Source organism: Arachis ipaensis, chromosome B02 (assembly GCF_000816755.2).
Source record: "Arachis ipaensis cultivar K30076 chromosome B02, Araip1.1, whole genome shotgun sequence".
In the NCBI taxonomy this organism is placed as follows: Eukaryota; Viridiplantae; Streptophyta; class Magnoliopsida; order Fabales; family Fabaceae; genus Arachis; species Arachis ipaensis.
Genome location: NC_029786.2, coordinates 26,505,187 through 26,518,322, shown reverse-complemented (window position 1 = coordinate 26,518,322; position 13,136 = coordinate 26,505,187). Strand labels below are relative to the sequence as shown.

At 35.4% G+C, this 13,136-nt stretch overlaps 1 protein-coding gene, 1 long non-coding RNA gene and 1 pseudogene across 28 annotated transcripts; 2 read left to right on the top strand and 1 right to left on the bottom strand.

The window, feature by feature from the left end:
• On the top strand, window positions 633-2,047 carry LOC107625168. The gene is made up of 2 exons (XR_001617104.2): window positions 633-1,709; window positions 1,827-2,047. It is a non-coding gene; the product is annotated as an uncharacterized LOC107625168 (long non-coding RNA).
• LOC110269202 lies at window positions 2,215-3,387 on the top strand (annotated as a pseudogene).
• Window positions 4,113-9,710, bottom strand: LOC107625166 (probable LL-diaminopimelate aminotransferase, chloroplastic). Of its 27 annotated transcripts, none has more exons than XR_001617103.2 (11): window positions 9,017-9,706; window positions 8,565-8,629; window positions 8,404-8,459; window positions 8,143-8,197; window positions 7,879-7,923; window positions 7,664-7,783; window positions 7,422-7,532; window positions 6,367-7,005; window positions 5,468-5,584; window positions 5,285-5,347; window positions 4,113-4,409 (listed from the first exon to the last, which is right to left on the bottom strand). XR_001617103.2 is itself a non-coding variant. In XM_021115710.1 (4 exons), the coding sequence occupies exons 1-4, from the start codon at window positions 6,424-6,426 to the stop codon at window positions 4,359-4,361; spliced, it is 291 nt and encodes a 96-aa protein (XP_020971369.1). In that variant the 5' UTR covers window positions 6,427-7,404; the 3' UTR covers window positions 4,113-4,358. The 27 variants fall into 27 exon arrangements, 1 of the variants encoding a protein (XP_020971369.1); XR_001617102.2 differs by having other exon boundaries at window positions 7,879-7,939; window positions 9,017-9,705; XR_002357274.1 differs by having other exon boundaries at window positions 7,879-8,197; window positions 8,526-8,629; window positions 9,017-9,708.

The window sequence follows — 13,136 nt, the reverse complement described above, 5'->3', positions numbered from 1 at the left end:
TTCCAAGCCTTGGAACCCTTACGTTGGAGAAAGGGAACGGTAATTCAGTGGTACGAAGAACGATAACGTATACAGTTTATTATTAATATATCATATGTAAATTAATGTATTATAATATTTATAGATTAAATTAAATTAAAAAATAAAAAATAAAAAACTTAATTAATATAAAATTAATACACGGTAATAATTATATTTATATTTCAAGTGATTTTTAAATAATTAAACGAACTAGATAAATTTATAATCATAACACTAATTCTAATAAACAAAACTGAAAACTATGATCACAATTTTAGATAACTATAATATCAATCTACTGTCCGAAATACTTACTTAACAATGAGAATAACACAGTTTAATTCTATGATAACATCATCATAACTATTTAAGCGCTTTAGCATTTTGACAATTTTTACAACAGACCGGTTCAGTTAGACCGGTTGTATCGGTTTTCACCGATTTTAATCGGTTTCTTCTATTCTTATCGGATTCTCTTCCTTAAACGGTTCAAAACATAAATCGAACCGACTTAAAATCCGGTTCACTAATTTTTCGATCTAATCGACCGGTCCAGTTCGGTTTTTATAACTATGGTATTTATTAGACTGCTGAGTGTTGACTAAAAATATCAACCATTATAAATAAAATTGTTGATGCTTGAGACTGTCTCAAACTAAAACCCCAAGACTTCGTATACTTGTTTATATAAGCAGGACATTGTGGACACGTGATTGCTGGGAGTATTACAAGTTAGCACCTGTTATTAGAGTTATTTTGCTTAGCAGATAAAAATCATGTAGTATTGTGCTTATATATTGTATAGTCATGAAAATGGATGAAGATTAATTACATAACTATAGCAAGTGAACTAATTTGGATCAGTGGGAAAGCAAGAAGAATATAAAGCTTTTACTCTCTTAATAATGTTTGCACTCATTCAATGTAGTTGCAGTCTGCCAATTTGCCTGTTTAACTTGAGGGTTTTATAAGTTAGGATGAAGTGCTAGCTTAATTTATCCTGTCCTTCCAGTCTGTAAAGTAAATTGGTTAGGGATAGTTAAGCAAAATTTTTATATAAAAAATATAAGTAAGTTGAATCAATCAACATAAAGGTCAAATTACTATGGATCTTATTCAGACTTACGACCTTAAAATTTTATCCTTGATGCATTTAGATAACTTGAATGCCTAAAATTTAAGATGATTTACTTCTTGTGTAAATTGAAGCATCCAATTATTTAGTATCCATTTTGGCTCTCTTAAGTGTTAATTATGCTAATTATTTGCAGTTACAAATTACAATACAGAAAAGTTAACTGGTACTGTTGATGTGATGAGCTCGATTTCATCATTAGGGGACACTTTTGCCATGCTGAATGATGTTGACGTTTACTTGAACAGACCTTCTATGGCTGGTGGAGTTTGGTTTTAGAATCCAATTCTAGAAAGACAGGAGCTACTTTTTCTATGTTTAAAGTCCAGCCCGAGGAAAATGAATTTCAGACTTGTCTTAATGCCTATTTTGGTCCAATTTCGGAGCAAGAGAAGGTACCACCCATGAATTGGAAGAACTCAATAGAACTATAGGGGATCTTTGCATTAGAGCTTACAACTTATGGATATTATGGCTATCTGATGAACTTTCTGCCATTGTCTCACGAGATCTCAAACAGGATGATGCTTTATGTTTGAGTACACCCTGGAGGGTAAGCACATTTGCTTTTACTAAATCTCAATTATCATCTCCTTTGCAGTTATATATAAACAGATCTCATGGAGTAATATATCCAAGAAGCCTGCTTATTTTTTGTTTGCTTGAACAGGGCTGGGAGGATACCATAGTCAAGCAAGATCAGTCTGATGAGAACCAATCAGATATGAGAAGAAGAAGAAGAAGAAGGCTATTGCTATTTTTTAAGGCCTTCAGGCATATCTATCTAGCGTGGAAGCATGTTATGACATTTCCTTTTTTTTCTCTCTTTTAGGTGATTATTTTTTATGTGAGAACTAGCTCAGGAACACAATTATCTAATATATTATTCTTTATTATTAAAGTTTAAGGGACAGAACATCTTGTAGTTATGTGATAATTATTACATTTTACCTTTTTCTTTGTTATGCTTATACTGACACCATAACTATAGCAAGTGAACTAATTTGAACAAATATTAACAAATATTGACATTCGAACAAACAGGGTGAGCTATTGTTATGCTTATTACGCTGTTTGCTATCCACAACTCTATATTGTGTCACAATGGGTTGGTTTTTTCTTAAATAAATTTGGTGGTTACTTTTTCCTGTAGGACTGAAATTCAATGGCACCCAAGGAAATGCTTGACGCATAAGATTCTTAAGAAAAAGCCCCAGAAGGGTTCAAAGAACGCAAAACCTATTACAAGACCGAAAACTGTGAGAGTTTCTTCAATCCACCACAAGTTCCTGAAGATGGTGAAGATATTGATGAAGATATGGTAAATCTTTTTATTTTATTTTATTTACTTTTTACAGTCATTTTTTATAAAAGTCTTTAGTTTGAACCTTTAAGAGGAACACAAGCAGAAGTAAAAAATCTGTAAATTTGAAAACCTGCTGTTTAGCTGTTAGATATGACCAGATTATTTGCCAGAGCTAATTAATGTTCTCTTTAACAGGCCGAGGAACTTCAGAATCAGATGGAGCAAGACTATGACATTGGGTGAGCTTACTTGTTTCCCTCCATTCCCTCTGATATTTTTTGATGTTGTTTTCTGAATCCATGATTGATGAATTCTCATATCACACTTGCTCAGGTTAACAATAAGGGATAAGATTATACCTCATGCTGTGTCATGGTTTATTGATGAGGCCATTCAGGGAGAGGAGTTTGGAGACCTGGAAGATGATGATGAAGACGACATTGAAGAGGATGATGATGATGAGGAAGATGAGGATGAGGATGAAGAAACCAAGACCAAAAAGAAGGTATTTCATGTTAATTGCTTTGAAATGCTGAAACACTTGTATTTCTTTAGTTAGTTTTGTATCTAAAGTATTTTATTTCTTGCCATCACCTCCGCTGTGGCGATGATTTTGTTTGGAATGTCATTTCAGCCATCACACAAGGTAAGATAGTCAATTTTGTAATCTAAATTATAAACGAAATAGGGCTTGATGCTGAGGCCCATAAGTTTATTCTTTCTAACTTGTTTCAACGTTGACTGGAAAATTTTAGAAGGGTGGAAGAGCACCGGCTGGTGAAGGTCAACAGGGTGAGTGACCTCCAGAGTGCAAGCAGCAGTAGAAGTTTATCTATTATGATTTATGCAGTAGCTGAAAGCTTTCTTGTTGGAGAATGTCTGTTGAAATAGTAGGGTTCATGCGGTTTTGTTTTATGATGCTTAATTTATTTTTCTCTTTTAAGGTCTTGGTAGTTTGAATTGTTGGTCTCCATTCTCCTATTTTCTCTACATGTTTTGGAGAGAATGTTGTTATATAGTGTTAGGATCTCGTATACTTCAAATATATAGTGGGAGTGGAGTTTGTGGTTTACTGGCATTGTCTCACCGCACCTTGCTTATTGGTGTTAAGTGTTTTTTATAAAATTTGAGAGCTTTGTGAAATTCCATTGTTTAAAAATGAGTTTGGGCTTTAGAATTAATTTTTCATCAGTAGTTTTTTAGACATAACCGATCAAAAATAGTGGAATGCATTAGGTTCTTGTGCAATTTGGAGATATTGATTCATTAACTATGTTTCTTTCAGTACTTCTTTATTGGAACCACTAAGCATAGATGCAACTTCATCGAAACTATTTTTAATCTTTAAAATCATTCTCAACTTCGAAATCATGCAGTTTTATGATGAGCTATCATGAAGGCAGGCATGCTCAGATATTATATAACTTTCAAATTACAAATAATGATGAGTACCCAAATCTATGCTAATACGTTTGACTAAAGGTTTTACTATCCATAATGACTTGCAAATAATAAAGTTGGATTTTGAATTAAATTACTCCAAATATGTTTATATTTATTAACAAAGGAAGCCTACTACTACTACTACTATACTACAGTACAATTCATGTAGGGATGATATACACAAGCATTCTTTTTTCTTTTCTTTTCTTTTTTTTCCTACAGAAATACATACTTAAATACAACACCATCTCAAATCCTAGGGATAGGGAACTGGAGATTTCAGCTCCAAAACACAGTTTCCATTGATTGCACCATGCACTCTGAAACTGTTTGGTCTTCTTTATATTTTCTTCTCAAGGCATCCATCACAGTGCTCAACTTAACGGCAGCAGCTTGATAACTAATATAACTGAATTTGGTTGAATTAAATGTTAGCTTATTGATCTAGTTTGGTCAGCTAGTGTTCCAACTTGTTTTCCACACAAAGCCTTTGATTAAGACAATCTGCCACAGAATTAAAGTACAAGAAATAAATTAGTTAGATTAAGGAAGAGCTAATTGATTGCTTTACAGAAAACTTCAGATGCTAATTAGCATGCCACCCCTAACCCCTACGGCCCTGCCCCATTCTCTGAAGGAAGAATTTTCAAACCCAATCAGAGTAAGTGGTCAAGGCCAAAGACATGGCATAAAATGCGATTTTAAGTTGGGGAGATTATGTTTTGGATTTGGGGGGAAGGAAATAAAACAAATTTGAAGGCGAGATATATCACGGTAAAATGCTGAAGCAATTGCACTTCTTAATGACTACATGGATAAGAGATGGCCTCAATTCCCAAGCATCATAAATTTTGATGTGGAAAATAATTAGCAACAAAGAAAAAACAAAATAGAATTAAAAAATGAAGTAAAAAACATAATAGATTTAAAAAATGAAGTAACTATATTTTTCAATTGTGAATTAAAGCTTGTTACTCTGAATTAAAGCTTATGTTGCATAGTTCATTTTGAATTAAAAGAAGGCTAAATATCCATTTTCAAAACCAGAGTGAAGAACTTGCAAAAGTTTACCCGCTTAAATCTATAACAAGTCGTGAATTTGTTTTACACTAAAATTTCAGTTGAGAAAAGGCATATACTATGCAACAGACAAACATATGAGGATGTGGTTGGAGGCTCCTAAAGACAAATATGTCAAAATATCTTTCCTGAAATTCTACAAGGATAAAAAAAGGGCACCTCTTATTTTCCAGTTAGCATTGCAATGAATTATTTTTACAATTGGAACTAGGACAAAAAAGTAAAGTAGGTATGGAAGGATACAAGAATGAAAAATGGGCAAAGCAAAAAAAGCTCTAGAAGATGTCAATGCAACATACCTTTTCACCTTTTTCAGCTCCATAACCACTATATCCTTCTACAGTTGATAATGCATGTGATCTCTGATACATGGAAAACAAGATATGCTAATCAGTTTTCATGAGAGAGGGAACAAAACATATATTAGTGCTCAAAGTCTACACTTGAAAAATATAGAAGCTTCATTCACATTGAAGTTTTACCTTTGACATTGCAGAAGTTATGGCATTAGGAATGGGTTCAGTAGTATCACCAATTCCAAGGCTTATTACTTTGGCATCAGGGTACTTAAGCAAGTGTGCATTCCTTCTTCTAGCAATCTTTTTTTTTCAAAAAAAAAAATTAAAAAAAATATGCACAGCAAAGGAAACAGGAGAAGTGAAAAGTGAGGGAAAAAGTAGTTGCATGTCATATGAAAAAGCAACGTCAAAGGTTGAAAGAAAGAGAAGGATATTCACTTTCACATTTATTACATAATGTATATGAATAATGATTGAGTAAAATGACACAAATCCCACAACTTATTCCTTTATGCCTCTCTAGTGATAGATAAACAAATCTCAGTAATGAAGTGCTTTGTTAAGGAGTGAGACCATGTGAGATATTACACCTCATTTCCTTTTTGGATACTTAAAAATAATTAATCAAAGTTGTTTCCTTTAAAATCATTTGACGAGTTAATCAAAGGCATCCCTTGTTAACATTACATGCATGGCTCTGAAAGAATATTAATTCTGTTCAAGTAGAAATAAATTGACTTACCCATAGTCAAACTAAAAAGGGAAAACTGGTCACAGAAAATAAATAAATAGAGTACTTAAAATTTTCCTAAGTTTATCATTGACATGTTCTTTATCCTGAAAGAATTTGCAATCTTTCATCTCGATATATAGGGAACATCAAGCTCAATGCCTCAATACATTTCCAATTTTTCAGTCCCCTTCAACATATGAAAATCATTTATGTAAATAATCTTTTCGGTGCAAAGCTTCCCGTGGGAAGAAATCATGCATAGTGAATTTCCATTTGAACTCAAGTACATACGAACTAATGAACTACCACTGCTTGAAGGTTAGCAGAAAGATGAAGTAGCAGCAAATACCTCCGGAAAGAGATACCCGGCTTGAAGTTTAGCAATATTTCCATTGCGAGAGACCTTCATCTTGTAGGCTTCAAAGAAGAAACAAAAAATTTTATCTTGAATACTATATAAACGGAGAAACGTGTATGCTCTTTTTCAAGAACCACCATGACATTACCAATAACCCTTCCAGAACACAATCCACTAGATTCCACTAGTAATCTAGTACAAGCCAACCCATCCAAATTCAGCAACAATAAAATAATTTAGGCTCTTCTTTTTGGATCCAACACACGGTTTAAATTTCATTTGAATATCAATAGTCCACACATAAGTCTAAAATTACGAGCTAAAAAAAACTTGTAAAGGATTATGTGCCTGATCCTTTAATAGTAACAGCACAAGACTACCATTCCAAGGCAGTTAAAAATCTCGGAAATTGCTACCCAAGAAGCTTGTGTGATGAACTTCTCACTCAAGAAATTGCAAAAGGGGACCATATAGCTAATGCATAGTGGGATAATAAGAAGAACAATCATGATATTCAAATCAACCCGAAAAAAAGGGAGCTTTGTTTGCATGGTATCGGTATTAGCTTCTTGTGGTGCCGCAATGCATTTGCAAACGCCCAAGCTCTTCACGGGCAACGTCACCTGACTCCTGCATTAGGCCAGATATAAAGACGACCCCCCAGAACAAAAATAAAAACTTTGGAGGGCAAAAAGAGCAAAGAAGCAATTTTGATTAAATCTTTTGAGAAAAACGATTTCTGGGTAAGAAGAGGTCCCATTATCTGGGAAGAGGGAAATGAAATGGGGTGCACTGAAGTGGAGGGAAACTATCTGGGATTGAAGGTGGAAGGAGCAAGGAAAGTTGAGGAAGAAGAAGAGAGCGGAGTGGAGAGGCTTTGTGTGATGAACATTTTAGGAGCTTGGGGTGAGAAAGGAGCAGAGATTACTCCTGAAATGAATATGTTTTTATCCAAAACTATGAAACAATGGTGCGGCACTAAGCCTCTAACACTATGTAGTATTAGTAGTTGTAATGGTAAACGGGTAAGAAAGAAAATCAATCACCTCAGGGAAAGAAACAAAAGCATTTGTTGAAGATGCAGCATCTAAGGGAATGATGTTGTAAGCTATCAAGTCCTCCGTTAACGCAGAATCTGATTCCATGACCCGCTTGAGCTGCAACATAAAGAAAGCAATTGAAGGAAAGCCCAAATCTAGGAAATATTTAATTCTGATTGAAAGGACAGATACAAAAAGTTTCAGCAGCTTTAGATAAGGACTTGAGGAGATATTATCTATACATATACCTGGAGAGCAAAAGCAAGTTTGGAATGCTGGAGAATTGCGGCCCTCAAAACCAAATGAAATGGATAGGGCAGCCTTGATATCTAGTCTCTCTTTCCTTTAGCCCACAAGCACTTTGGCATCTTGAATGTTTCTCATAAATTTGGACATGTTAGATTAAAAGATTAAAATTAAAATTTTGAAATGAAGGATGGAATGATGTAACAAGAAACATTACCTTGAAGCTGCGTCTTTCTCTAACGTCAATAGCGGTTTCTAAGAGCTGGCATTTTATGAAGCTGTATTATCATCAATGGCTAATTCAGCCAACATTTGAAAGTAATATTGCCACCACAGTAAAAGACAAAGAAAGAAAAAGGAGGGCAGAGAAGGGAAACGGGAAACTGAAGAACAGACCCTAGCAATGGCTTCAAGAGATGGTGTTCCAAGAAGATCAGTCATGAGTAAAAAGACCTTGCATTATTAAAAAATAAGCACATACCTTGCATTAAATCAAGCAAACATTCCAATTTGTCTTGATATAAGTTCACTCAGTCCTAAGAATACATAAGTCAAGCACTTTAATCAAACAAATAGAAAGACATAAGCATGCAAGAGATTTAGAGCTCATTTGATTTCCATTTATAAGCTGCAACATATACTATGATAAAATCTTTACAAAGAAATTCTTCAGGAACATAAAGTTTTCAACAAAAGAAACATAAACCAAATAAGCTCTTTTACAAAATTAGCATAAACTCACAAGCTCTAATTTAATAAGATGATCACATGGGTGAAACCCGCGACACTTCAAATTCACTGCAGACAACAAAAACAATAAAAAAGTGCATAAAAGATATCATCTTAGTCCAATTTGCTTCATACCAAAGAATAAAATGTAACAAGCATGACTTTGACATTAACTTGGAGACGGTCTCAAGAAACATGCCAGGATGTACTAGATGCGACTTCCTTCCTGTCGCACTCACCTGATTATAATGAAAGTTATACATGTTATGTTGCTATAATTTGCATTCATGCATAAAACTTAGGGTGAGTATGTTAACAGAATCAAGATGGGGGAGAATGTTTCATAGATGAGATTTGTGTATAAAATTTTAAATAAGTTCTCACACAGGAAAAGAGAGATGATTTATTTTCCTAAAGAATTTGCTAAAAATCCCCCCTAACAACTAAATGACAGAAGAAAAGGAGTGCATTGATATGATGGGTATAATATTTTTATTGCCTAAAATTTGCATAACACAGTGTGTTCTCCTCATCTTAGGCTTTTCTACCCCATTCTAAATTTTTACTTCTTACTACTCACACTTAACATACTCCAGTTAAGTAACACATTTGCCGATTCAACTTACCCTTTCAGCATTTCCTTCATTATCATTACCAGCATTGTCAACACCTTCATCTTTTTCTTGCATTACATTTCTTATCATGCCAAGCATAGTATCTCTGGGTTTCAAAGCCACCAGTTTGGCTAAGAAGTTCACCTGCACCGACAAAAGTTTTAAAAATGCATATATGAAGTCTTTTTTAAAACAATGACAAACAAAATGTAGTACACTTTTAGGTTTCTGTATGGATGAAGTAAGACAAAAGCAGAGTATTTTAAATAATATTGCCCTTCAAATGAGCACCATGTTAAAATCAGAATAGGGAAACTACATATCAAGCACAACTCTGGCTCAGGAAGAGTATATAATCCGAAGGGCTGACCGGTGGAACAGAGTTGGCACCGGCGGGACAGTAACTGCGGGACAGTAACTGCGGGACAGAGGCAGGAGGCAGGAGGCAGGAGGCAGGACCAGTGACGGTGGTTTCGAAGCTCAAACGGTGGCTGCACGATGGAGGAAAAGGAGGTGTCGACGGTGACTTCGAAGCTCGAAGTTGCGACGGCGGCAGTAGCAGGCCGGTGGCTGGACGGAAGTTAGGGAGTGAGGGAGGAGCTCGATGACCATGAGGAAGGAGTAGCTCAAGGTCAAGGGTGATGGGGGGGAGTGCTGCGCGTTTTGTCGTTTTGGAGTGAGGGTCGGGTAATGGTTAGGGTTCAATCCAAGCGGCGCCGTTTTTGGCTTTTTGCGAAAATTCAGAAAACTGGTCCGGTGCCGGTTCGGTTCGACTGACCGGTTTTCGACCGGTTCGACGGTCTAATATCGGTTTTTCAAAATGCCAGTTTTAGCATCTGTCAGAATCGTTCTCTCTATCAGTTCGCGGTTTGACCGGTTCGACCGGCCAGTTCGAACCGGTTTTTAGAACCTTGAGAATGAATGAAGGAAGGAAAGTTAGGAACGAAAAGGGGAGGGGCACACCACAGAGCAACGCGTTCTTCGTTTTCCCCTTATTCAAGAAACCGGCCGGGTCACGGTTCGATTTGATCAACCGATCTCTGGCCGGTTCAACAGTTCAATTACGACTTTTGAAATTGCAATTTTAACATTTGTCCAAGTCGTTTTTCGCAACGGATCACAGTTCAATCGGTTCGACCGGCCGGTCCGAACCGGTTTACAGAACATTGATTAAAACCATTCTCTTATGTTGTTTTTTATTTTAAATTGCTTAATATAAATTATACTTTCTGTTTTTTTATCAGCTTGTTTTCACATAATTTTTGCATTTGTTTCTTTCTTCACATGAATTGAAGAGTAAAATTGAACTCAATAAAAATTGCAATGTTTGATTTAAAAATTCTTTTTCCTAACAGTATATTTTAGTATCAAATTTTCAATTAAGGCGCACATACTTTTCCCTTTTATTTCCTCCTTATAATATCTCCTCTTTAGTATAAAGTTTTTTTTATGCTCAGCTTAAAGATTTCAAATTGGGAATTTAGTACTTGTTAGAGTTTTATATTCATTAAAAGAGATTAAATTGAGTCTAAACTAATTTTTTTCATGTCAATAAAATTTTATCAGGCCTCTTAATAGGTCCCCGTTAATAGAGGCTCACAGAGCCGACTTCCGTCGCATCCAAGTTCTGGCGTTCTGCGTCGCTGGCATCTGGTCTGCCTACATCTACCAAGGCGTTCTTAAGGAAACTTTAAATTTTTTGTTTTTTTTCTTTTCTAAATTTGTTTTTCTTTTTTGGAATGGTTCAGGTCTATGAAGCGGTTCGGTCCAAATGGCGAGAGGTTTGAGCACCTTACATTTCTGAACTTGGCACAGAATGTGGTTTGTTTTATATGGACTTACATAAGTGAGGCCCTGTTCTTTGATATCTTATTTATTTTTGTTCCTTCCTTTTTGCAAGTTATAGTGTAGAGCGTAGAATGAAAGAAACTCTGCTCTGTTTGTTCTGCTTTGTGCTTTGTGTGCGTGTTTTGGTTAGGGATCTCAACGGGGCAGGGCGGGGGCGGGAGATGCCTCCCTGCTCTTCATCACCGCCCTTAGATTTGCTCCCCATTTTCGTCTCCATTCTCCGCCGTGGGAGAATATTGCTCCCCATCCCCATTTTCTACGGGGTCCCATTTTTCGCGAGGATCCCATTTCCCATCTATCTGATAGTTCTAACTAATTATTAATTTTCATATGATTAGAGCTGCAAGTATCCATCATATACAAAAACAGCAAGATTTTATACAAAAAGTCTAAATAATACGATGGTGACTTCTTTCGAAATGACGCAGTGGGAGGACGCAACGGCAAGCTAAAGGACAAAGCAGTGGACGAGGTGGGAGATGCGGCAACAGAGAGGAGAATGAACACGAGGCAGAGTTACAAAAAGGAACTCCGCAAATAGAAAGCACGATGTGGTGAGGGTGATGGCACGATGAGGTGTGACGATGCAGTGAGAAGGGAGAGTGGCGAGGGGGTGGCTGCAGAGAGATTGGATGGAGTATGGATAGCGTTAGAGATCTCTGAGTTGAAGAAGGGTTATGTAAATGAAGATTAAGAGTTTTGTGTGTGTGTGTGTGTGTGTGAGACGCGCGCGTGTGCGCGTGCGTGTGTGTGTTGTGTGTGTGTGTGTTCAATAAATTTATAAATTTCGGAGAATAGCGGGGACGGGGCGGAGATCCCCGCTCGGATTTCGCGCCTGCCTCAGAAAAATTTTGTCCCCCATCTCCATCCCCGCAGAAAAAATTCTCCACAGTCAAATCTCCATTTGGGGCAGTCCCCGCAGGGATTCCTGCGTCTCGGGGAGTTTTACCATCCCTAATTTCGGTGTTATTACCTATGTTAATTTAATATTACAAAAAAAAAATTTTTTATCTAACTTGTGCTCTAAGGCACATGTTAAGATAATAAATTAATTTTTTTTAAATGTAAAAGAATTAAATTTTTAATATATTTGTTTTTTATTTGTTAAATAGAAACATTTAAAACATTCTATTAAATATTAATACATGTTAGTTAAATCCAAGAAAAAGTTTACAGTGATTAAGATATAGTCAAGTGGGAGCAGTGGTGATTCCCTTTCATGGTCTCACTGGAGTTGTGGAATTACCAATACTATTGGTCCAGCTATTAGAATCGAAGCAGGGGCGCATGTACATATAAGTAAAGGGAGGCAATGGCCCCCCAAAATTTTAGTTTTTATTTAAAAAAAAAAATTAGTCTGGTCCCCCTTTCTTTATTTCCCAGCTCCCCTCTCTCTTTTTGTTCCATAACTTTCCCAACCCCCTCCCATTTAATTCCTACAAAAAACCCAGCCCAATATCCCATTTCCTATCCCTTTTTTTATTTCCCAGCGTACAACCAGTCTCCCCCTTTCCCCTTTCCCGCCTTGACTTTCCAAAATTTCAGTGAACAACTTTTTTTATTCTTCTTCTTCTTTATCTCTTTAATCTTCTTATCTTTTACGGTTTTATCTCCTTGACTCTTATTTTTTTTTTGTTTTTTGCAGATTAAAAAAAAGATAGTAATTCAATAAGTGATTCTTCACTCCTCTTTCTCAAAAAAGGTTCTATTTTTATTCTTTTTTATATATTTAGTTATTTACTTAATTAGTTAATTTATTATTATTTGTTAATTAAGTTTATGTTATTATATGTTAGTTTGTATATTTAGTTTTTTTTATTAGTTAACTATTTAATTACAATTTTATATTATTTATACTAGGATGTTAGTATTATTGTTCTGAATTTTAATATTTTATTTTAAATTGAAATATAATTTTTATATTTTATAAAGATTTAGACTGTAATTTGCACTTTTTGCTAAATATATTTTTAATTATAGGAACTTATTTGTCCATTCGAATTATGAGTAAGTTCAAAACTATTGATACATTTTTAAAAAGAAAAGATCAAGAGAATGAAGATGCTTCTACTATTACTACTCCAATACTTGAGGGGTCATCAAATTTCATTACTTCAAGTTCTCAATTGAATAGCTCAAAGCGTCCACGACTTCTTCCAAATCAACTGGATATTTTTTCGTTTGGAAAGAGATCCTAGAATGCGACCAATGATTTGGAAGTTTCCTCCAAATAAAAGAGATGAAATCCGTCGGGCTTATATTAAAGTTGGGCCAAATCAACCAA

Bases quoted from the DNA above. Each gene is read 5' to 3' on its own strand.
- LOC107625166 (XM_021115710.1), bottom strand. From the start codon at position 6,426: ATGAAGGTCTCTCGCAATGGAAATATTGCTAAACTTCAAGCCGGGTAT. The intron at 5,585-6,366 runs GTATTTGCTGCT...TGAAAAAAAAAG, and splicing joins CCGGGTATCTCTTTCCGGAG to ATTGCTAGAAGAAGGAATGC. The intron at 4,410-5,284 runs GTATGTTGCATT...ATTCTGTGGCAG, and splicing joins GAGCTGAAAAAGGTGAAAAG to ATTGTCTTAATCAAAGGCTT.